The 26,420-nt window shown below is 42.7% G+C and overlaps 1 protein-coding gene across 2 annotated transcripts in view; it reads right to left on the bottom strand.

Annotated features, from left to right (window-relative positions):
* Positions 1–26,420, bottom strand: part of SEZ6L (seizure related 6 homolog like) — a 1,319,356-nt gene that overhangs the window by 139,848 nt on the left and 1,153,088 nt on the right. For both annotated transcript variants that reach the window (XM_085633531.1, XM_085633532.1), the window contains exons 13-14: positions 17,999–18,193; positions 1,158–1,190 (exon numbers count right to left, since the gene is read on the bottom strand). In XM_085633531.1, coding sequence (XP_085489657.1) covers positions 1,158–1,190; positions 17,999–18,193 — 228 coding nt within the window. The remainder of the gene's footprint in view (positions 1–1,157; positions 1,191–17,998; positions 18,194–26,420) is intronic.

Raw genomic sequence — 26,420 nt, 5'->3', positions numbered from 1 at the left:
TCCCACTCAATAGTTTCCCCCACCAGTGTCTCTTTCTGCAAGAGCAGGCTAAAGCGGCGATAAGGTGCTTGATAATATGCCCTATAGAATTCCAATAGAAGCCCAGGTTCTGGTGTGAAGGACATCAAACCTGGGCTTCTATTGGAATTCTATAGGGCATTTAATCAAGCCCCTTATCGCCCCTTTAGCTGCAGTTTCCTGCCGCTAAAGCAGCGATAATGTTATCGCCCGTTCTTGATAATATGGCCCTTGGAGTTTTGTTCGACTCCAAGCTCTCCTTCGAACCCCAGATTAATCATACTACAGCAACCTGCTTTTTCATACTTAAAACTCTGAAAAAGATACTGCCGTTTATCCCCCTAGAGCTCAGGAAAACAGTGGTCACAGCCTTGATAGGTTCAAGACTGGACTACTGCAATGCCCTACTTACCAGTGCAAGCAAACATAGTCTCCAAAAATTGCAGACTACGCAAAATGCCGCCGACAGAGTTCTGCTCGGGCTTACTCGCTTCAACTCAGCCTCCAAGGCTCTTGCAGAGCTACACTGGCTGCCCATTGGCGAGCACATCCAGTTTAAAACCTTGTGCATTGCATTCAAGGCCATACATGGCAAAGGGCCATGAGAATTGTCACAACTCTTTAGACCTTACATCCCGGGCAGGTCGCTGAGATCTTCCAACAGTGGCAACCTGTCTATCCCCAAGATCTCAAAAGTAAAGTGGGGAGACAAAAGTTTCTCCTATACCACCGCTAAGCTTTGGAACTCCCTGCCCTCCTCCCTGATAAACGAACACAATCTCCTTCAATTCAGGAAGCGCTTAAAGACCTGGCTGTACTATCAATACTGTTCTGGTAACAACTGTCTTCTGGTGTGTCCAGCGCCTAGATACCTCCGGGTCATGCTGCGCTTTATAAATACCTAATTTCATTTCATTTCACTCTCTCTCCCTACTCCCGTGTTTTTCCCATCATCTCTCACCTCACCTATTTACCTGTTATACGATGTTGTTAACTAACTCAAAATTGAATTAACAGGAATACGAATTCAATAAGAATTACATGTGACACACGTTGGTGCAGGAGATGCCAGTTTATGTTGCTGATACAGTTCATTATGTTTTTATGAATTAACAATAAATTGTAGATATGCCACTCACCTTCTAATGCATGCTCGAAACTGTCCTGATTAGCTGGAGGAAAAGGAGAAGAAAAGCAACACTTTAAATTGCACTTCTCACAACATGTTTGATACACTTTTGATAAATCATTATCCTCTACAGTCTTTGTTCAACTCTCATGACATTGTACACCACACCACTGATTTCAAAGGTGTTCAATGGCAGACAACACTTCCATATATGATTCATTATATCATAATATAAGAAAAGGCCAAATAGCTGGTGATGATGTATGTCCTAAAAATATAATCAAACAAGAAAATGCTGGCAAAAATCTGAAACAGCATTATTTTTAGATAGTTTCGTTTCGAAAATAAATACTGCATAATTTCACGCATCACTTTTGATTTCATATCATTGCTGTACTGTGCATGTTGTAAATATTTTGTGATCATAGCTTATTTGTTTATTCATTTTTTTGTTTATTGCGCTACATATGGCCACTAGATTGACTCAGAACACTAGAGATGGTTAGACAAATATATAGAAATGTAAGAAAAAATAGGGTTCATGTGAATCATATAAGATGGACAACAGTCATGTCTGTTGTTCCATCAGTACCAATATTTCGTCAGTGGCGGTCAGTTGAAGGAAAGTCTAATTAGTTCAATTGCTATATGTTTTCTGTACCACATGTGATGGATCGGATGCTAGACAATGCTTATGGGCATTTCACAGTCGTGGTCCTTGAACTTCCAAGTCTCTACCTTCATGTCTCATCTACTTGAAGGTTTGTTGATTGATCAGAAGAGTTGATGTTGAGTACAGGGTTCTGGTGTAATGAGAGCCATTTTCTTCCTGAATTCAAGGCATTTCCCCTCAGCGAGTGCTATGGACTGTGCAGAGAAATATGAATTTAGTCCTGGTGTCAAGGGGAAGCTTTTAACATGCTTTCAGGGTGGGCCTGATATGGTTGCACTTGCAGAAATAGAGGCACCATTTGGTAGCCTGGTTCTATAACTTTAGTAGCCCGATAATGCATCTATTGTGGAGGCCTGTTTTGATAAAGTTACAATAGTCTAGACTTGCCATGACCTGAGTTCTTGCCAGCTGGCAGTCAATATGGAGAAGTGACAGGTCTTTACAGTGTAATTCGAGCAAGCAATTGATATCCTTTGATACTTTATTGTTCTGAGGAATGAATGAAAGAACAGAGTCAAATAGTATCAATAGATTTCTTACTTTAAGGAGGATAATGGGTTTCTGAGACCTGGGGGCCAGTGAAAAAAATAGCGAGCAAGGCTCAGATGCCTCAGTGACTTGGGATATCGTTTTGTCTCAATTTACAGAGAGCCAGCTTTCCTTCATGCAAAGCAGCACTTAGTTTGGTCATGAGGTAATGCTGGTTTAATTGTCAGGACTGTTGTTGAGTGGGAGGTGAATCTGTATATCGTCTGTGTACATTAGGAAGTACCCCTCACCTCCTCTGTGGTCACTCAAAACAGGTTCTGGGGCAGGTCCTCTTTTACTGGGATTGGTATCTGGTTGGCTAGAAGGGCATGGGAGACAGGCTCAGCTGTTAGCTACATCTGCCTGTGGCAGAGTAGGCCTCTTTGAAGGTAATTACATTCCGTGTCACAGCCCAGCAGTAAAACCTACCAGAGGAGCAGAACATCTCCCCATACCAAGACCTTTGCTTCAGTTCTTGGAGTATTTCACACCTCATCAAGTGGCTATTCACGTCCTGCGTGACATTTCAAAGCTCATGCAAATAGATTTCTAGAGGCTTTTGGCAGGAAACATGTGACTTTGTAAAAGCTGCTATTCTACAAGTCCAAGAATGCACTTTGTAGGTGTTTCCTAGATAGGGATAACATTATTAAATATGATATGGTATCCCAGTGTTTTCCTCTGGATCGGCTAACACTGCTACAGGTAAAATAGCTGTTTATGCATTTTCACTCCAAGAGCATGTTTAACATTAGATGTTTACAAGTCCTACTTTTAAATACCATGCACCTTGCCACATGGGCAAGAAGGCGTACTTAAGGGTGACTTAATCATACATAAAAGGAAAGTTTTAGGACTGTCAAGAGGGGTTATTTTGACAGGTAGCATTTGCAGTTTTAAATTTGCATAGGCATCCTACAGAGGAAAGCCTTTAGTCAGGTTTGCATTGTCACTGTAGTGGGTGGCACAATGGGTGCTGCAGTCCACTAGTGAAATGTAACATACAGGCCCTGTGTAGCCTTTATACCACATACTAGGGTCCTATAGGTAAGTTATATATACTAATTAGGAGTATAGTTCATTTTGAGATATTTTAGAGGTCAGCACATGCGGTGGAGCATGTCCCAGTGCACAGAGTAAAAAAACAGAAGCATCAGTTCAGAAATAATGGGGGTGATCACACAAAAAAGGCATTTTCATACACTACCACCCTAACTACTTCCTATCTCTTAACACTACCCTTCCTTAATCCTAAAACACACTTACTTTCCTCTATTGCCACCCTTCTTTGAAACTTATAAAACCCTCCACTACCCTTTGCCACTACCCTTCCCTGAACCCTAAAAGCCCCTAACCATTCCTTAACACTAATCTTGAAGCAAAAAGAACCTTAATTCCCCTTATTGCTACCCTTTGCTGAACCTAATAAAGCACTTACTACCTTTTAATGGTACCCTTCCCTGAATCCTTAAAATCCCTTACTAACAGTTTACACTACCCATAACTGAACCCCAAACCACCAAACAAACCCTTAATGTTACCCTTCCCTGAACACTAAAAGCCCCTTACTACCGTATAATGTTGACAATCCCTGAACCCTACCCCCTTGTGAATCCTTACCACTACCCTTCCCTGAAAACTAAAAACCCTTACCTATACCTTGCCCCCTTCCCCAACACACTATAAAACCCTCACTACTTCAGAAGCAGGACGCACCCCTGCCTCTGCTCTCAGTACACTTACCTTTGTCCTATAAGTCATGCCATTTTTCAATTCTTACGTAGCCAAAATAATTTTTTTATTTCATTTTTTCAGTAAATGGCCTTTAGACACTATTTTTCAGTCTGCTTCTTCCCACACAATATTTTTTATTGCAAAAGCTCTCAGTCCAGTAAACAGAGTTCCTGATTCTACTACTAGGAACAGACTGAACAAGTATGGCTTTCATTGAATGGTAAGCAGAAAGATACCCCTTCTCTCAAAAAAAATATTGCTGCACAGCATTGGCTTTCCAAACAGCACCCGAGTGAATCACAAAACATATGTAATTATATCCTCTGGACAAAACAGACCAAAGTGAAGCTGTATAGCTGTAAAGCACAAACACCTCACCTAATACCTGCCAACAGTAAAGCACGCTAGTGGCGAGGGTGATGCTTCCATCTGCTTTTCGACTTCAGGGCCTGAACGCCTCACAATCGTTGAGACCACTATGAATCCCTCTCTACAAATACGCATTGTAGATGAACATGTGGGACTATCTTTTCAGCAACTAAAGCTCAGTGAAAAGCAGATCATGCAACAGGACAGGGATCCAAAACACACCAGTAAATGCATGAGTAAATGGTTGAAAAAGAACCAGGATTTTGAAATAGCTACATTAAAATCTAGACATTAACCTCATTGAGAACTCTCGAAGGATCTGAAGAGAGGTGTGTGACAAAAAGGCCCTCACACATCCACAGCCCATAGAATTTTGTACGGGAACATGGGCTAGAATTCCTCCCAGCAGATGTGAGAGATTGATAAAAGATTATTCAAGTTATTGTAGCTAAATCAGTTTCCCTATTGTACTGAATTATGGGATCTGCTTTTCTTTCATACAAGGCTACTAAATGTTGGCTGAATTTTTGTTCATTAAATGATGACTAATTGAAATTTGCGTGTGTTATTTGTCACGTGAGGTTAGGTATATTTACTATTAGGATGTGTTCACGGTTAAATTAAGGTCAACTATTTCCTAATATGTCAAAGAATAGATTCTTGGGAGGGTTTACTTTCTTTTTCACTATACCTAAACTGGAGACAAATATTTCAAAATTCTCACCAGATACGAATTGCCAGCAAGAAGATGCAGAAACCCATGCTGCAAAGCAAACACACTTAAAATTGATAAATCAATAACAAAGGCAGGGGTGCCCCATCACATAAAAAACAACAAAAAGAAGAAAAAGTTATATTTAAGATCCCATAAAAAATGGCTTAATCTTCCCAGCATTACATGACAAGCATTAGCTGGCCCATTGGAGTGGCAAACTGTGCGGGAACATGGCGGGGACAGAGTTTGCTGAAAGCAGGCAAAATGTCCACATGAAAATCCCACTAAAATGGAGAATACCTTGCAGGAATCAATGTGGAAACATCAGTGCCTGCATGAGGTCCCCCATTATCTTTTACTCTCAGGTCCTTTTCCTCCTCCAAATTACTGATTCACATGCTATTAGTAATTCTGGGAGGGAAAGGATCACTGGACTACTTGTAATAATGGGCCTCGTAATAGAGCAGCTAAAAATGTAAGTGCTTCAAATAACTATGCTTAGTATGTTTCCCCTCAAAAGACCAGAAAATACACAGTAAGATATCAGGAAGAAGGCTGAATTCATAGCCCAAACATTGCATAATATTTCAAAGGACATTGAGCACATTGGAATGCATATCATGGAAGTCTCAAATACTAAAGTATTCAAAATAACAGCATGTCCGGCTTTCAGGTCTATGACAGCAATTTAGAAAGACCCAAATATAAATGGTGAGAAAAAAATCTATGGATCCTAAAATCTAGTCCAGCTTTACTACTAGGAAGTTAAATATTGTCTCCTTTTATTAAAGCTCACATGGTGTACAAGTGCAATTGATTTGCTACAATTAGAAGACCCTCACTAAGACCACAATAAATTCTGAAAATGGCGCTAGGTTTGCCAGATAATTAAATGACCACTGGAAAAAGTAAACTGAGCAAATGCAGAACATGTGGTATAGGTATGTTTCTAGCATGAGGCACACTGCTTTTTTTTTTTTTAGTTTTATATAGTGCTAACTTGACCCGAATCAGGTATCAGAGCGCTTTACATAGCACCAGTTGCATTACATGAGGACACATTCATTTTTGTTAGGCACGGGGAGATTAAGTGTTTTGCCCAGAATCACAGGATGTTCAGTATCATTGCCAAGACTCGAACCCAGTTCCCCAGATTCGAGGTCGACCGCCCTAGCCGTAAGGCCTACTCCTCTCTGCTTGAAATAAAAGATTGGAAAAGTCCCATGGTTTAAAATATTTGAGGATTTAAGCTAAATATGCCCCTATATTACACATGTAGCCAACTTCTAGGTAAGCTCTTTATTTGATAAATCAAAACTTCTAATTACATAACTCAATAAATAAATGCAAGGCAAGCTCCAGACAATTATTGTCATGATTATTCCCTTGCCGCCCACCCCGAAGCCAGACAGCAGCCGGTCTGCTTGGGAAGCACTGCGGAGGCTCATGGACGATGTCTCAATGCTTCCAGGGGACTCCTCGGATGCATCGCATCGTTATGCTACACAGTGATCTGAGCTCCACCATCCAATGATGGAATCTATGAGTTGTCTGCCTCCTTCATCTTCAGCCAGAGGCAGTGCAAATGTCGCCAGATGCATTGCTATGGATGGCGCAGTAGAAGCACAAAGAGGACGGCTACACCGTCAAGGAAGCTGTGCGATGCTGGTGCTGCTGGACCTATCCGCAGCTTTTGATATGGTCTCACACAGGATTCTCCTAAACAGACTGAAATGTCTAGGGGTGACAGGTACGGTTTGGGCCTGGTTTCGCTCATTTTTAGAGGGACGCTCTCAGCAGGTGACCCTCCATCCTCATGTTTCCACCTCCAGCCCCCTTGTGTGTGGGGTCCCACAGGGCTCGGCCTTAAGTCCAACACTTTTGAATATGTATCTCACCCCCCTTGCAGCAATTATTGAGCAATATGAAGTGAAGGTCGTCTCGTATGCCGATGATACACAACTAGTGTTCTCTTTTAGAGATCACAGCGAAACTGCCTTTGTCAACTTTAAGCAGTGTCTTCTGAATACCTAGTCATGGATGACAGAGAGCTGCTTAAAATTGAACACAGAGAAGACGGAGGTCTTGTTTCTCAACGAACCCACCACTCCACGGCCAGAGTTCTGGTGGCCGGCTGAGTTAAATCCGCCCCCTCTTCCTGTTGCTTCTGCTAGGAATTTGGGCTTCAAGTTTGATGCGCAGCTGACTGGCAAAGTGCAAATCGCCCATGTATCTGCGCAATGCTTTTGGAAGTTGAAGGCTCTACCGAGCTTCCTCCATTATATGCCTATGGACTGTAGGAAGACCGTGGTGCACGGATTGGTCACTTCCCATCTTGACTATGGGAATAGCCTCTACCTGGGGCTTCCTGAGTATTTGCTCAGAAGGCTGCAGATTATTCAAAATGCGGAGGCTAGGCTTGTTTGGAATGTGCCAATGCGTCACCACATAATCCCCCATCTGCTCAGTCTACACTGGCTGCCCGTGAAAAGAAGTATTGAATATAAAGCACTCACTTTGGCCCATAGAGCAATGAATGATACTGGTCTGCAGTATTTGAGGCATAGACTTCAAATATACAGAAACTTCTGGTCATTCCACAATTTGCGAAGGGATTGGCGGCCGGGCCTTTGCGGTCAAAACCGCGACACCCTGGAACTCTATGCCGGAACATTTGAGGAAGACCAATTCGGAATCCAGGTTTAAGAAAGCCTTAAAAACATGGCTCTTTGTACTTTCTTAAAGCTCCCTGCTCTCCTATTCCACACCTAGCTCATCTGCACTACTAGCACCGGGACACCTCCGTTGGAGGTAGCTGTGCGCTCTACAAGCTGCAATAATAATAAATACACCTTGTTATGTTTGGGGAGAAACCAGGCTAGTAGTCCTAGGGGAACACCCATTTAGATTTACCCTCAAGGATGCATTTCAAAATTATCCAAGTCTGGATAGATATGAAGGTACTTTTTTGGTGGGGGTGGGTAGGAGGAAGCACCCCATTAAAGTTAGTCCTAAGACTTATATCCCGAGCACCACTGTCCATACTCAATTAAAGAAGACATATGCTGCCCTAATCCCCCTTGAGAACAATTAGTTTACCAACTCTGACCATTTCAGCAGGACGTTGTGGACAGGGTATCCGGCGTTGTGAAGTTGTGTTCAGCAACAGCTTTCAGCTTTGCCCCGCTGGAGTAATCTGAGCTTCAAAAAAGTTACTTAGTGTGAATGTAGAAATCTTCAGTGGGTAAAGATGTCAAAAGTATCAGAGCAGCCAGGGACCTTCCTTGGGTGACATTTTGAATTTCCCCCACTCTGAGCTTATCAGCCATCAGAAAACAGCTTCACTGGGCCACAGCCTGAAGTCATATCAGAGACTAAGTTTGAAGGTAAAACGTTCGACCGGGTTCAACCTGGTTTCTGTATCCGACCCGTGCTTCATCACGGTCAGCCTTAAATCGCGTCTAGTTACTGGTCAACCAAAAGCTGAAGACTATGGTTGGCATTTAATGCTTTTTGGCATTATTTTTATTAAAAATGTTAAAAATGTATACCTTTGATTCCCCTTATTGGATTTTTGTAATTTTTGCATCAGTTTGTTCATTAAATTCTTCTCCATTCTTATAAACTAAAGTTGGATTTTAACTGTGTTGTGATTTCAACTTTTTACTATTTTGATACTTCTAAAGGTGTTACACATTCTATCCAGTTAAACTTGTCTGCTTTGTGCCATACCTGCCAGGGTTTGGGATCATGATTACTGAAACTTATATTTGATTTAATAGGAATAGTGACATTACTTCATGTGGTGGACTACTCTCCACCCTGTTGGAAATGGCCCTTCCTGCAGGGTGCAGGGTCATTAGAAAATGTTCATGCATGCCTGCGGGACATAGCAACTTTGCTTACGGAGAAGACAGAGATTCTACACTGTGCAGTAGGTAGAATCCCTCTAACACTTCCACTTGAGTTTTGGCCAACATCCCCTGCTACTTCATTGGCTCCCAGTAGCGTGGTCGTAATCTGGGAGTCATGTTTGACAACAAATTGACATTAGAAAACCATGTCAACAAAAGAGTTGGAAGTTGTTTTACTCTGATCAGAGCATTTCGGAAAATCTTTCCGAAGTTCTCTAAACAGAACAGAGTGCTGATAGTCCGAGGCACTATCCTCAGTAGGCTGGACTATTGAAATGCCCTGCTACTAGAATCACTGCAATATCTGATTGAGAGATTGCAGAGAGTACAGACCATGGCGGCCAAAATGGTATTACTGCAACTACGCCGTTCCTCCGCCTCCCGGGCACTCTCAGATTTACACTGGCTGCCAGTCTCGCAGGGGATACGATTCAAGGCACTGTGTATAGTATTAAAGGCTCTACATGGACACGGACCCAAATCTCTGCAGGAGAAACTGACAAGTTATGTCCCTCCACGAGCGCTTCGCTCCTCATCGGCTAATCTGGTGAGGGTATCTAGAGTTAGGAAAGTCAAATCAGGAGGTAAGGTCTTCAGTGCGGCAGCGTCCCGCTTCTGGAATACTCTTCCATCTGATATGAGACAAATAGACAACATCCTGCAGTTTAGAAAAAGGTTAAAAACCTGGCTCTACCCTCGAGTATGCTCCTTGGCATTCTGCTAACTCTTCCCTGGCAGGGGACATAGTCTCTCGGCCCTACGCTAGATGCCCTTCCATTTTTTTGCTGAATTCATTTTTGTTGGCTTTAGGACTCTGTGCACTTTACCACTGCTAACTAGTGCTAAAGTGTTAGTGCTGTTTCCCTAAACATGGTAGAATTGACTTAAGATTCGCCTTGTGTGCACAGTGATGAGTTTCTTTTTTACCTGTGCAATTATAAGTATATACTTTATTGCACTACCTGTGATGTTAAGACTATTGCCTAGTTGGTAAAGTGATTTATGATTAGGCCTCCCGGTTTTATGGTATTTGTTTTTTTACATTTCCATTTGTATTTATCCATATTTATTTTTTGTCAACGTTATCTGTATTTATCCATATTTATTATGGTTTTTGTGAAAAAATTAAAGCTGAAACTGGTATATTTCCACATTTATATAATGTTATGTTATGAATATTTCTATAGCGCGCGACTCACCCGAGGGCATCTCGGCGCTTCTTTGATCGTTCACTGAGAGAGGAAGGCGGGAAGGGCATCACATCAAGCATTAGGGAGTTAGAAATAGAAAGGTTTTCAGTTTTTTCCTAAAGACAGCTAGGGAGGGACAATTCCGATGGTAATAGGAAGCGAGTTCCAGTAGCGCGGCGCGAGACAAGAGAAGGACTTAGCCCCTGAGCGGGCGCGGCGTATTCTGGGAATCTTTAGTAGTTCCATGGCATTGGACCGTAAGTTAAAGATTGAGGTCTTTTTTGTTAATTTGTTAGCCAAGTATTTGGGTCCTAAGCCGTTCAGGGCTTTGTAGGTAAGACAGCAGGTCTTAAAATGGGAGCGCTTCCTAATTGGGAGCCAGTGGAGTTCTGATAGGATGGGGACTGAAGGCGAGCCAGCCGGACGGCCAAGAATCATTCGGGCAGCCGTGTTCTGGATGACCTGCAGCTTTCCTAGCAGGGAAGGGCCGAGTTCGGCGAGCATCGCATTGCCGTAGTCGAGACGACTGATCACCATGGCCTGTACTAGCGTTCTACGGTGCTTAATGGGTAGATAAGGAAGCATCTTCCTCAATAGTCGCAGACTGTAGTAGCAGGAGCTAGTGATTGTAGCTATATGGTCCTTCATTGAGAGTGCCTGGTCAAGTGTGAACCCCAGGTTCTTCACAACTTGTTTCGGAGCCGGGGCAGGACCAAGCTCCTTAGGCCACCATTCAATGGACCAGGAAAGAGAGGCTTTCCCTACTAATAAGATTTCCGTCTTACTAGGGTTCAGCTGGAGAAGATTCTCAGTCATCCAGTTGGAGATTGAGTTCATTCCTGCTGCGAAACGTAGATTTTCTGATGTGGCATTAGGGTCGATTTTAAAAATAAGCTGGGTATCGTCCGCGTATGAGATAATTTCAAACCTGCAGGATTCAGCTAATTTGGCCAACGGGGACATGTAAAGATTAAACAGGGTAGGACTGAGGCATGAGCCCTGGGGGACACCTTTATCCAGTCCATGTTTGTTTGATCTGAAAGGTCCAAGCATAGTTGTTTGGTTTCTATCTGCCAGGAAATTTTGAAGCCATTTCAGGGCTAGATCTTGAATGCCACAATCTCTCAGTCTCTCTAGCAGCCTAAGGTGTGATATCGTGTCGAATGCCGCAGAGAGATCCAAGAGGACCAGAATGGCTGATCCTCCAGCATCTACTTCTAGCCTCAGGGAGTCTGTGATCGCAAGGATGGCAGTTTCAGTGCTGAAGCCCGGTCTGAAGCCTGATTGCGAAGGATCTAGGTGATCGTTCGCTTCGAGATAATGGCTCAGTTGTTTGTTTATAATCAATAAATATGGAGTCATACTTGAATGCCTGCCAGGTTTCAGTAATAGGATCACCCGCAGAAGATAAATGGATGCACTTATATGAAAATATGCACATTTCTGTTTCAGCCTTGTGCATATTTACTGCAGTTTAAGCCTCTTTACTAAAGTTCCTTTCTTTTTTAACCATCTTACCTATCAATCCACACAGTTGTTGGCCTGGCTGTTATGGCAAAGTGTACTTAATCACTCAAAAAGCACTCATTTTCCGTTATTAGCTACATTTAAAAACAAATACAGACAAGAAAATAAATGGTTTTCTGTCTGGATTTATCTGTAAAAATCAGTGAAAACGAAAAAAACTGAGCCTTATTTATGATTCATGTGATTGTGGCCTATGTGTTATATTCAATTTATGAGATATTTTATATACTACTGTGTGGAGTCTTTTTTGTTGTGTGATAGTGTGTCACTGGTGTGTCTGTGTTGGGTAAACGGGATAAGGATGACTGCTCTGCTATGCTACCAAGGGTATGAGCAGGGGTTATCATGGGTGTGTAACTCCCTTACCCTGAGTAGAATAGTGGGTTCTGACTGGCTTAGGTGCATACTCTAGCCAACCAGAAACCCTATTTCCAACATTCTCTGTTTGTAAGTGTTAGAAATTGGGTAACTGGTTGGCAGAGGTATGCACCTTGTCCAAGCAGGAACCACAAACCTAGTAAGGGTAAGTAACAACACACCCTAAATTATCCTGTCCTCACCCTCTGGTAGCTTGGCACAGAGAAGTCAGGCTAAACTTAAGAGGTAATGTATAAAGTATTTGTGTAACACAAACAGCAACACAGTGAAAACACCAGAAAAAGACTACCCACCATGTTTGAGAAATAGAGTTTAATTTTGTAAATAGCACAAGACCAAAACGACAAAAATCCAACAAGTAGAAGTCGAGATATGAATTTAAAAAAAAAATGTAACATAGCACATAGAAACAATGAGCACTTAAATGGGTTATCCGGCCACGCTGTAGCAGGGCAAAGTCAAACGTCCAGGCCGAACGAGATGGAGCGCGGGCCGGATGCAGGGACCCATTTGGGCCTGCTGTACCAAAGTAACTTGAAACAGGATGTGTTGTTGTTGACGGAGATGCAAGGTGAAGCCGAAGTGATGTGTCGGTGTGAAGCCATGCAGTGGACAAGATGCACTGATTTTCTCCACCCAACTGCAGCAATGTGCTGGTTGCGAGTGCAAACCACTGGTTCCGAATGCAATTCAATGCTGCTGCGCCCACTGCAGTCAATGTGTTGATTCTGAATGCAATACGCCGGGTCCTCTCCCTTAAACAATGAGGATGCGCTGGTTCTGAGGAGGATGCATGGATTTTGGATGTGGAAGCACCTCAGGGCTCACTTCCAAGGGTCCAGGACTAGGGTGGCACCACTTGGCAGGGCAGACTCACAGCTTGTAAAGTCCTGATGCAAATGCAGGTAGTGGAAGTCTTTGATATCCCTGAGAATTAGGGCAGGAGGCAAGCCATCAAGCCCTTGGAGTCAATCTGGGTTCAAGTGATGCAGGTCCAGCCCTTCTCACCCAGGTAGGAGAACAGCAAGTAGCAGGGCAGCTCGGAAAGGCAAGAACACAACAAGGCTAGAGTCCAGCAAAGCTGCATTCCAGCAGACCTTTCAGCAACATAGCTGTTTGTCTTCCTGGCAGAGTCTTCACAAGTCCAGACGGGCCCTGAAGTTATGGTGTCAGAGGCCTAGTACTTCTACCCAGTTGTGCCTTTGAAGCGGGGAAGACATCAAAGAAAGCTTTCAACTGCCCTGGTTCCAGACTCGCTACAAGGGGGTAAGCAGCCCTTTGTGTGTGGAGAGGACACAACCGATTCAGGTGTAAGCGTGAGGCTGTGCCCAGCCCCTCGCTCCCATCACCCACAATGGTCCATGAAGACACACCAAACCTTCCTTCGAGCGTGGCTGTCTAGAGGGAATAAACAAAGTCCAGCTGTCACTTGGCCCAGACTAAAAAGAGAAAGGCAGCGGGCACCAAATTGCTAAAGGAAGTAAATGCCAACTTTCTAAAGGCATTAGTAATGCAAGGGGTGGGCCCCATACCAGACAGCTAGATTGGGACAGTAAATATTAGAAAAATCAAAACATCTAGCTGACCATTTGTTGGCTGCTAACTTTTAGACAGACTCAAACCAAATTCACAAATCAGTTGGTCTATTAGGTTTACCAGCTAGATGTTTTGACTTTTCTAAACTTTTTAAAGGTGGCATTTGCTAAACAGTAACTTAAATTCAACATCACCATATGTTCTGATTGTAAATTGTGAGTCCAGTGGCACCAACATTGAAAAGTATATCTCTTTACAATTGGGAATTACACTCAAAAGATGCAATAAGGTAACCCCAAAGTTATCTATCCTATAGGAGAGATACGCCTTGCAGTAGTAAAAAATGAAATTGGGAGTTTTTCACTACCAAGACATGTACAACTTAAAAGTACATGTCCTGCCTTTTAAATACATTGTAGCCTGCCCTGTGAGTAATACAGGGCCTACATTAGGGGTGAATTATATGTATAAAAAGGAAAGGTTTAGGCCTGGCAAGAGGTTTACCATGCCAGGTCAAAGTGGCAGTGTAAAACTGTATGTATAGGCTCTGCAATGGCAGGCCTGAGCCATGGTTTGAGGGTGACTTAAGAGGGTGGCACAATGAGTGCTACAAGCCCACCAGTAGCATTTAACTTTCAGGCCATGGGCACATGCAGTGCACTTTACTACTACTTAATAGTAAATTAAATATGACAATTGGGGTTAAGCCAAAATTATTGTGTTTAGGGCAGAGAGCACAAGCACTTTAGCACTGGTCAGCAGTGGTAAAGTGAGAAGAGTCCTCAAGCCAGCAAAAACGGGGTCAGAAAAATGGAGGAAGGGAGGAAGGCAAAAAGTTGGAGAAAGACTGCTCTAAGGCTGTCAGGTCTAACAGTAAGTAACCTTTTTCACTATGGAAAGATGGAATTCCTGTTTTGTTGAACTGTTTTTTATCCCATCACAGAATGATGGACAGCAACGCTTCTTTTTTTTTTAATCTGTCACAGACATCTTTCTTTTACTGTTTTCTGATTTTATATACAGGATATAGCACTTCCTGATGTGCAGGTAGTCATGCACACTTGTTTAACATCAATTGAATGTAATTATCCAGTAATAAAGAATACTGTCTTTATTAAACCTTTCTATACTTAGATGCATTTTGACATCCTGATGCATATCCAGACCCAAAAGAAATCCCGCTCCCTTAAAAAACATTTCTTTTTTACACCTCTCCCTCAGGTGTGGCTATAAATCACTACCCCTATCCAGAAACGTCATGTTTTCCCATCTCCAGTGGGAAATGCTTCCCTTGTGCTTCCTGCCATTGAATGGGAGTTATAACTTAGATTCAGGCCCTTAGAAGTTTGTTAAAGATGTGGATTGTGTTCCTACTTTTGCTGACTACGCGTACCCCACTAGACGTGGGTCTCCAGTTCTGCTGGCAATCTGTGTACTCTGTCCTCCCTGTTGGACTGACTTGGGATTGTGTGGTGCTTGGTCTGTTATTATGGCCGCCTTCCCCTGTTTCCCTGGTGGGCTTGGAGCCCGGGTTGTGATTTCTCTCCTTGATGTTATTGTGGACCTCTGAAATGCATATTGAGTCAACAACAAAGCACCAGGGAGAGGCCCCTACAACCTTTGCTTCCAGCTCGGATTAGGGGTGCAATGTACCTGCCTGTTGTGTGGAAAGAGGACTCCTTATATCTTGTCCAGGTCAATACAACCTCTTTTTCCTTTCTGAGGTGCTATGATGTAGTGCTAGATATAAGCCATTCAAGATACATTTTTAAGATGTAAGGGGAAATTTAGCATTTGGTGGTGTAGGAAGCCAGTATAAATACACAGGCCTTACACCCCGCTTAAATTCCAGTTCCACTGTCTCGTTTAGAGGTGGGCGAACCAGTAGGTTTATGACAGTGAGGCCTCACCTTTCTCTGCCATCAGAAATGTATGTCCTGGTAACCCAATTGCCTTTCCATTTCTGGGTTAATATACAAGCCATGGTTGACCTGTGCAGGAATATCGAGCAATGGTCATCATCCATGGGTAGACAACCCTCTGCAAGTCAGGGTTATTGCTTTTTGTTTCTTGGGCAATTTATTCCTGCAAATGAAAAGAAATGTATGCTGGCTTCCAAAACATGGCAGTCAGCCAGTCTTTCGGATTAGAAAAAAGTGTTGTTTCTGCATTGAGGTGAGAACCTGTGCCACAACAATCCAGCTCTGTACTTTTAGTGGGAGGTAATCCACCTTGGAGGGTGCATAGGAGTACCCCCATCTTCAATAACAAGATGGCAGCCCACCTGCTGAGCTGTAAATGGGCTCATTATATTTGCAGTCTCGGAGGCAAGAACTCAAATAACTTTAGAAAACATAGACATTTTGATAGGAGTTGTACCAGTAAAATATATATGAAATTGCTAAAAATCCTTAAAGTACAACATTGACATGTACAGTATCAAATGGACTCTATGAACTGTTTGGGCGTATGTCAGGTAAAAATATATTAATCGTATGCACTAAATTATAGCTTTGCATCTGTGAACTCATTTTTAAAAAGTGCTTAATGTAGGGGCTCAACGCATAGGCTTATCTTTCTGATTCAATGTTATGATTGCCATGGTGATGACGGGCTAAAGCTTTTGTCAGTGCAATGATCCTGTCAATGTGTGCATGGAGGTTTACAGCCAGAAAATTACAGGCCGGACAGGCCTTTTCTTCCACAGGGCTTTTTACCAGTGGGCGGGAATCCTTGGAGCCATGATTTGAAAGCCTCACGCCATTTCTAGTGCCTCTGCCACTTTCACCAGCTCCCAAAGGTTAATTGCAACAGGTACGGGAAGGCTTCAAGAGAGAGAGAGAGGGAAGCTAGAAAGAAAGTGGTCAGAGAAGGAGAAGAGAGGGACAGGAGCCAAGGATAGAGAGATAATGGATAGGTGGAAAGAGAGCAATAGCACGAAAAAGGCAGGGCTGGTTTGAGCATTTCTGCCAAGGCTGCCTTTAGTTTCCCAGTGCTGCCCTGGCCAATAAACATATTGCAATAACTAATGCAGTTACACTTACAGCAAAAAAGCAGTATCCCACCTGCCTATGTCACAATGTGAAATGACAAACTCGAGTGCCAATGGAAAAGAAAAGGTGACCACAACTAATTAAATCAAGAAACAATGTTTTCCAAAGTTAACTCTACTTAAAAATGTGAATAATAAAAACGGTGTTTTGATATACATTAAGATAATTGCTGGTATATACAGATGGAAACAGGCTACTCGGTGGCCATCAGTCAGGATTCAGACCCGCCCAAGGTAAGGAATCCCTAGTATTGAATGTCAAAGTTGACATATTTGCAAACCTCTCTGATGACCACCAGACCTCTACCTCACCCTGGCCATTCAGCATGTAGTTATAAAACTATTGCATCTGTCTACAAATATTGGAAGTGTGGACAGGAACCTCAGGGAACTCAGTTCGACCTTGGAGTGAATCCAACAAGTTCTCAATGAGCAAAGTGATCATAACAGAATAGGTTCAGACAACACCTTTTGTTGGGTGTGAGGTGCGGTCCATCAGGGGTAAGCTCAATCACAGTTAAAAAAGTAATTGACCACCAGCTAAGGGGGCAGATCGACATTGACGAAAAACAATGACATCTACACCGCTTACAACATGGCAGTGTGGCAGTGAGAAGCCTACTGCAGAAATTAAAGTTATTGAGGAATCTATGCTACCATTACCTTTTTTGGGATTATATATTTACACCTTTTTCAGACTAATGTTCCGTGACTTGCAGGGTAGCTTTTGATTCCTAAGCCAGTCCTGAGCATGTACATTTGTTTTAAAACTCTTTAATGTGTGAATCCCTGGAAAAGAGGGCTATGAACTGTATTTGCTTGAGAGGGATTTCCTCTTGCTTGATAGTCCCTTAGTAAGGGTTATGTAACTACACAACAGATGGAAAATATCGAATACCAACCTTTTTACTAAGAATACTTAGCCGCGGCCCGTGCAGGTAAGAGCGGTGGGGCAGAGGGCGGTTGGGGGGGATTCGACAGACGACCTTGAGGGAAAATTAAATAGATAATTAATTTTCCCTCGTCGTTGTCTGTCGAAATCCCCCCTCATCCGGCCCCACCGCCTTACCACTCTTACCGGCTGTGAATACTATTGATAACAAAGTTAAAACAAATGCTAGTAAACCATACATAAGTTGAACCCAAGAAGGTATAATACAAATATACTCAGTATCTTCTTATTTTCTGTCAACTGATGCTCAAACATACATTGCTTAAGAAAAATAATTGTCTACCTTTACACATGGGCAGTGGTCCACTCCAGTGTGATGGTTGTCCCAAGATGCATTTAATAGTAACTTCTCCCATAAGCTCAAAGCCTTCATAGCACATGAATGTGAGGGACTCCCCTGGCAGATAAAGTCTCTTGTAAAGGATTTGGTAGCCATTTTCAGGTAACCCAGGATTGTCGCACGCAAGTGATTCTTCAGCTGCAAAAACATACATCCGTAAACCTATCATTTGTGACAGTCAACTAAAGTGCTCCTATAATGGCATATATTTAATAAAGATTTGTTCACCCTAAAATCAGATCAAAAGACCGCTTGTTAGCAAAATTTACCTGATAATATTACATTTTGTGAAATAATAGGAACTTTAGTTTGCATACTGCCATTACAATGTTGAAGATTTGCTTCACTTTTATACCATGCAAATACCCTGAACAGAATCCACACGACCTTTATACACTATGGCTTAAATTACAAGTTGCATGGTACATTTACCAGCAGAAATCTCTGACTCTAGACCCAGTAACTGCAGTACCCCTTCATGGTGTAATTATGAGCATTTGTTACCAAAATAAGGAATAACATTCAAAACTGGAATTACTTGGCCTTTTCTGCCTGCGGTTTTCCCATCCTAGGGACAATTCTGCTTGTATTTACCACCTGTAGTAGGTGGTAAAAGGGAGAAGGGGACCTATGTGAGTGGGAGGGGCAGGCTGTGTGATGGCGGGGGGGGGGGGGGGGGGGGTGATGCTCACTCAAGCCCTAGGAAGCCAGTCATGCACTTGCATTTAGAGTCCCTGTCCAATCTGCATGTGATTTTACTAGCCAGATTTCCAGCCAGTAAAAAAGAGTCCGGTGTTTCTGCACCCAGGAACTCTGGGAGTGGGAACACATGGCAGTTGTGACCGTGTAGAGTATCTCGCATGCGTAAACTGCTTCACCCCTCTCTTAAACCCATTTGTAATCTCTAGCCAAGAACATCACATTAAATGTTTAAGACCTGATGGCAATAGCAAATCACCACTTTTAACAGCAGACAATCCAAGATAAAATATCGATTAAAGTTTAAAAAGATTGCTCTAGTGAAAGAACATTTATGGCTCATGCTCTAGTTCCACAGGGTGCATGATGCCATTTGAAAGTACATGCAAACAGCAACAAGGGCAATCTTGTTCATAAAATATTCACAAACCATAATCATGCAAAAGAGAAAAAAATTATAGAACGTTTGTTTATTAAACTTGGAGGTTTCTGTGGAGATCTGCTTATGTCGTTGTGTGCTTGTTTACCCTCGGCCCTTCTAACAGCAAGGACACAGCACAAGGAAAAAGGAAGGAAAGTGTCCATGTATTGCTTTTGTATTCAGTGGATAGGATTTAAATCACCTGTAATAAGTTTCTTGATTTTAGAGGACACTGTTGTGGCATTAGCAGGTTTTTAGAGTTTTGTGTGGTACAGATCTTGCTGAAGTTGTTGTTATATCTGGTTTTAGAACATTGCACGCTACGAAGAACCTCTCACCTCCCTTTGATGTGAAACATACTATTGTGATATAGGTAATAACCCACTTAGGTGATTAGAAGTATCAATGGTTATCATGTTGCCAGTTATTATGGGGCTTGAACATAAAAACACAGATGCATCCTATGGATTAAAACCACAAGACAGTGATCAGATTGCGGAGGTATGGAATGAATGAACGAAAGAAAAATCTTGGTCTTCAAAAAAATGAGATATAGTGATCTCCCAGGCAGCCGCGGTTGGTAGTAGGAGTAACTGCAGGGCGGTGACGTGGGGAGGGGGAGGGGCAGGGTGGGGGGTAGTAAACTATGGATTACGGACGTTTACAGGTAAGTTAACATATCAATTAATAAAACGAATTTCGTTGTGTGCACTGCATCGTCAAATGCGATGCAGTGCACGCAACGAAATTCGTTTTATTAATTTATATGTTAATTTACCTGTAAACCTCCGTAATCCATAGTTTACTACACCCCACCCTGCCCCTCCCTCTCCCCACGTCACCGCCCTGCAGTTACTCCTACTACCGACCGCAGCTGCTCCCAGGTGATGTTTGCTATGCTTAGGAGTATGGGAAGTCACTCCGCCAACGACCTGGCCGAGGACTATTTGTGGTACTTCGCTGGAGTCATGTCATGGTGACTGGCTTGACAATGTTTTTCTTTCCCAAAAACAAAACTTCTAAAACAGGTTTTTTTTGTGAGAAACAAAAAATAAATGTCCTCAACATGCAGGAAGTTTTCTCCCTCCGAAGACATTTCTGCTGTTTCCTGCCTGGAACCACCATGTCTTGTGTGGCTAACCATACCAGGGAAAACGACAGGCCATTCCTAAATAGACCGACCTTTATATAGTCATTCATTGATGAGCTGTAGGTCCAAGGGTTCTGACGGCTAAGCGACTGTAGAAAACCTGGCAATTAAGCTGAGTGTAAATGAGGTGGGGAACTGTTGTTTAGGTCTCGCCTGATCCAGCGCTTGCGCTGGACTGGCTGAGACCTTTAGTGTACGGGTTTTCAAAGTGGTGCCACACGGCCTAGCGCTTGCGTTCACGCACGCAGCCAACAGCTTTCAGCACCCGGGGCGCCATCTGGAGCTTTCACTTTTTCCACCCACGTCGCGCGGCCAATGCTTGTTTGGTCAGCATTCGAGGGAACCCGACAAACCTATTTGCTTTGCTAATATATTTTTTTATGTCCCACTTATTTTCATTGCTTGTGTCGATTCTGTGTACCGTACAACAACTGTACTATAAGCTAATTTGAGGATATTGTAGTTTAAGGATACCGAAAGGACGTAAAACTGAGTTGGCCTAGCCGGAATAATTCGATGTCCTCGCTTGCAGATTATCCAGATGCCGGCAGGGGGCGCTGAAGTCACTCAGTCAACGCATTTCTCTGAATTGTGCTCGCTTTACACGCGCCCTTGTATGCTGTCAGCAGGTGGCTCACAGTTGGTTTGCGGCATTTGTTGATTAACAACCGCCGCTTCTTAATGCTCGCAGTGACTCTATTGAAGCCGAGGCATCGGAGTAATTCACCATGGAATATACGCGCCTGGTGTTCACGAATGCACTCTGTAAGCCAAAGCAGGCAGCTGCAGCTCTGAACATGTGCAATATTCAAGAAGAAAGCTGCCTCATTGTGTTCACACTGCCGAGGCTCGGCTCCTCGGCTCTGACGCATCTTCCACTGGATGTAAGGGAAGGCCTGGCCAGATGTGAAAAAAATGTGAGGTTCGTCTTCCCTGGCCACCTGTGCTTTTTATAATATTGACCGATTTTAGACTTCTAGTTTTATTTATTCTTAATTCGCTCCTCTACAGTAATGCACAGGCTGAATATTGCACAGGTCGGTCCTGAAATATATTTGCTATGAATATTTTGTTCTAGCGCCATAAGTTACTGTTTTAGTGTATCTTCGAATGACGCTGTTTCACAGAACATTCCAAAATGCCACCTGCCATTTCGCTCACGCGAAGACACGTAAACACAAGCATTGGCATAGCCAATAGGTCTCGCCTTTGGGACCTTATAAGTGTTTAGTTATCCAGCACAATATCCTTGGTTCAACAACATCAACTGTTGCATGGCTAAACACTTATAAGGTCCCAAAGGCGAGACCTATTGGCTATGCCAATGCTTGTTTTAGGGATGGTAGCCCTGCCGACTTACGATGGGGCTTTCACACCACTAAAAGATAAGTGACGTCAATTGCCTGCTTTCATTCATAGGCGTATTCCGAATGTAAATCCCTAAGACCTGATTTGGTGTTCATGAACCCCCACGTTCACAAGCTCTTTTTGTGTACTTAACAGGAGACTAGGAATACCTGTGTCCTAGATAGGGAGCCTCTGAAAGGAGTAGTACTTCTTCCCTGGTGCTGTCTGGCTAGCCACCTACCCAAATTGGTGGAAACGCTACAGTCAAAAACCGAGCAATTTGAAATAAAAAGGCCGTGTGAAATACCAGTGAAAAAGAGACTATATATTTTCACCAAACAGTGTCCATACTACTCTTGATTTCAGTTGAATACAGGAATGATTTGAAGTTCAAGGCAGTAGTCTTCAAGGTGGAACGTACACAAGGGCTAGTATTAATGAACGTGCCTTGTAAAAATATGCTATAGCTCATTTCTTTCCGGCTATGATTTGATTAAAAATTTATAGAGCGCACGCATGCCCATGGGTGTCATGGCGCTGTACAGAGACAAGGAACTACAGGAGAAATGTCACGGCTGGGTCTAAATGGAGGTAAACAGCCAGGTTTTTACCTCTTTCCTGAATGACAGGATAGAGGGAATGTTTTTGATTGTGATTGGGAGGAGATTCCAGGCCCTTGCTGCGTGTAGCAGAAAGCTTCTCCCCCCCCACCTGACCTGTTTGAATCTTGGGATCTGGATTAGTTTTGCTTGGCTAGAGCGGAGATTCCGGGAAGGCTCATATAGTTGTAAATGAGTTTTTAGAAACTGAGATCCACTCCCATGCAAGGCCTTATAGGCCAGGCAAACAGATTTAAACTCTATTCTTTTGTCTATTGGAAGCCAGTGTAGAGATCTTAGTTTGTGTGTAATCGGCTCAGACCTGGGAATGTCAAGAATCAGTCTTGCTGCTGCGTTTTGCAGGCGTTGTAGTTTAGCTAGGTGCTGAGCCTGCATCCCTACATACAGAGCATTTCCGTAGTCAAGCCTGGATAAAGCCAGGACTGTTATCACCGTTTTACGAGAATCTAAGGGGATGAAAGGCAGGAGCTTCCTTATTACTTTCAAAATGTACCACGTGGTTGATGGCAGTTTGTTGGACTGGGCTTCAAAAGTCAGTTTGTTGTCTAGTATAAAACCCAGATTTTTCAGTTTATTTACTGGTAGTGGGCAGTGGCCTAAATTGAGCGGCCACCACTCCAGGGGCCAGGTTTCCATATCAGTACCTAGCAACATAACTTCACTTTTGTCTCCATTTAACTGTAGACAATTATTCTGCATCCACTGATTGACTTGTCTCATGCAGTTTTGAAATTTTTCTGCTGTTTCACTGACATTATTTTTAATCGACACCACTATTTGGGTGTCGTCAGCGTACGAGACAGGTAGAAACCCACAGTTCCTAATGATTGCAGCTAGGGGCTCAACATACAGATTAAAAAGAGTGGGGCTTAGAGATGACCCCTGAGGTACACCACATGGCGAGCTGAAAGGTTGTGATTTTGCTTCCCCAAGCTCTACTGTAAACGTTCTGTTGGACAGATAGGAGGCAAACAATGATCGGGCCGACGAATGCACTCCGGCTTCGTCTAGACGGGTAAGAAGTGTATCATGGTTGACCGTGTCGAAGCTATCTACTAAACCCATGAGGTATAGGTGTCAGCATCCTATCTCCTGGTTTGGGACCTTTTCGTTGTAATGCGCTTCCATGCTTTGCAAATCCTATCAAGTGGAATTTTATGAACACATACTTCTCAGCTTCTTGTGACAGTATTTATCTTCAGAACTAGTGAGCTAAAATATGACTAAAAAACCTTATTCCAATGAGCGTAACGGGCCTGCATGAGCGTTTGGCATTTTTATCACTATTCATCAGGGTGCCAGGGGACATTCTGTCCAGCACTCTGCCAAATTTTAACAAAGAGAGGGAGTGAAGAGGATTTCTGGTAGAACCTTCCTCCTATGTCAGACTACAACTAAACAAGGTGGTTCTACTCAATGTGATATAGAAATATATTTTTGTATTTTATTATTTTAAATAGTGAATAAACAAATAAAGCAGTGCCTTCCGTGATTTCAGATAAAGGCACTTGATGTTTTTTTAAAATACCCCTCACACACTATGAATTCCCATAGTGTCATGCTTCATCATGGGTCAAGTAGAGGAAGAAATCCGAGATTCCAAGGACCAAGAAATAACTACAGATATCCCAACCAACAAAGAGCTAGAGGATGGGGACATTTCCAAGGGCCACCAATGTATTCACCACAGTTCTTTGGACAACCTCCCTTTCCACCTCCACAGGGAGCATATCCCCCATGGGGTTACCCACCTCAAGATTTTCCATATTTTGAACAGCCTCATTTTTTAGGACCTCGCCAAGGGAGAAACAGGGGAAGAAATCGGAGAGGAAACAACGTCCATTGGACCCCGAGAGACGAGGATCAAACAAGAGTATCAACCAGGAGCATGACAAGAGCAACCACGAGCAAGAAATGAACCTTGTCGTGAATCTAACCGACATACAGCTAACCCCGGAACAAATCTCAGTTTTGGAAAAAGGCCTGGGTTTCGTACCAACGTCAAATATGTATAAATTTCTTCTATGCAAAGAAATACAAGAGTTCATGAGGAGATTGAAATTGCAAGTCTTCTTCAAAGACAAAGAACCTTCCTCCTCATCTGAAGGAGATACAGGCTTAAAACCGAAATCCAGTTTCACACCACTAAACTGCACTCTTCCAATTGAATTACTTGCTTTCGAAAAAGCAGTCATGAAAGATCTGGAAAATCTTGATAACACAACAAACAAGACTTTTCAAAATATAACAAAAGAAGAAAGACATGCAATACAAGAATTAAGTAACAACGACGATTTGGTGATAAAACCTGCGGATAAGGGAGGAGCTATTGTTTTACAAACAATGGAACAATATGACAACGAATGCAGACGACTGCTTCAAGACAGGAGAAATTACGAGGTCTTAAACCAAGACCCCACAGGAAAAATCAAAACCAAAATAAAGAACTTGGTAGAAGAAGCTTTTGCTCACGGATGGATAACGAGAAAAGAGGGGGACTTTTTAGTTCAAGAATCCCCAATAACACCATACTTTTATACCATCCCAAAGATACATAAGAAATTGGAGAATCCCCCAGGTCGTCCGATTGTATCGGGAATAGGATCAATTTTGGAACCTGTCTCGAAATTTGCAGATGCATACCTAAGACCTATGGTGCAAAAAACATCCACTTACTTGAGAGACACCAAAGATGTCCTGATATTATTGGAAGATCTCCTTTTTAATCCACAACAACAACTACTTATCAGTTGTGATGTAGAAAGTTTATACACGAGTCTCCCCCACACCGAGACTTTGGACATTATCGAAGAAGTTCTCTTCGATGTTGATTGGGAATATCAAACCCCTAGAAATGTCGTCATGGAGTGCTGTAGTCTAGCTCTAAGAGAGAACTTTTTTGAGTATAAGGGTACACTCTACCTCCAGAAGCACGGGACCAGCATGGGGAGCGTTTTTGCTCCCAGCATAGCTGGTCTCTATGTGCATCATCTTGAGACCACCAAGATTTTACATCAAAGCAATCCTTTTTTCAAGCATATCAACACCTGGAAGCGGTATATAGACGACATCTTGATCATTTGGGAAGGTGACGAGAGCACCGCTAAAAGTTTTATTACGTGGTTAAATCTCCAAGACAATTTCCTGAAATTTACCAGCACCATTTCCAACAAAGAATTGGTATTCCTTGACCTCAATATATCGCCAAAGGATGGCAGACTCATGACCACCACCCATTTCAAAACAACATCTAAGAATTGTCTCCTTTTGTACAAAAGCTTTCACCCTAGACATCTGCGTGATAATCTTCCTTATGGACAATTTTTGAGACTCCGACGAAATTGTACAGAAGTCAGCAATTTCAAAATTCAATCAAAAGCTCTCACCGACAAACTTGAAAAAAGGCAGTATCCTAAAAAAATCATAGAGAAGGCCTACAAAAGAGCTCGCAATAACTGCAGGGAAAGTCTCCTTGAACCCACCAATCGTAAACCCGAGGAAGAAAGAAGACCATTCTGCATTACGACATACAACACCAATTCCAATCAGGTCACCAAGATCATCAACAAACATTGGCGTATCTTGAACAGTGCAGATCTGAGTCTACCAAAGCCAGTCTTCTCACATAGAAGAGGAAAGAGCATTCGAGATATGATCGTACACACAAGACCACGCAAAATTGAAAATACACAACAATCAACTGCAATGGCAAGTATACACGGGCACCACCCATGCGGCAAATGCAAAGTATGCCCACTTACCAAAAAAAGTAAGGAAATCATTTTCCAAAATGGTACAAAATGGGAACAGAGAAAATTCACTTCCTGCAATAGTAGCAATGTAGTATACCTCATTTTGTGTCCATGCAGGCTTGAATACATAGGCATGACGACCAGACCAGTAAAAGTCAGGATTGGCGAACATAAGAGCAATATAAAATGTAAGAGAGGAACAACGAAAATGTCATCACATTTTCTCGAATCTGGCCATAAACCAGAAGATATATCTTGGACTGTTATTGAACAGATATCAAATGAGAAATACCTGTTGGAAAAAGAGCAACGATGGGTGTTCCGTCTGAAAACTAATGTCAATGGATTGAACGATGACATCCCCTGGGGCCAACTA

The sequence above is a fragment of the Triturus cristatus genome, chromosome 11 (genome assembly GCF_964204655.1).
Source record: "Triturus cristatus chromosome 11, aTriCri1.1, whole genome shotgun sequence".
Taxonomy (NCBI): Eukaryota; Metazoa; Chordata; class Amphibia; order Caudata; family Salamandridae; genus Triturus; species Triturus cristatus.
This window is presented reverse-complemented; position numbering and strand designations above follow the sequence as displayed.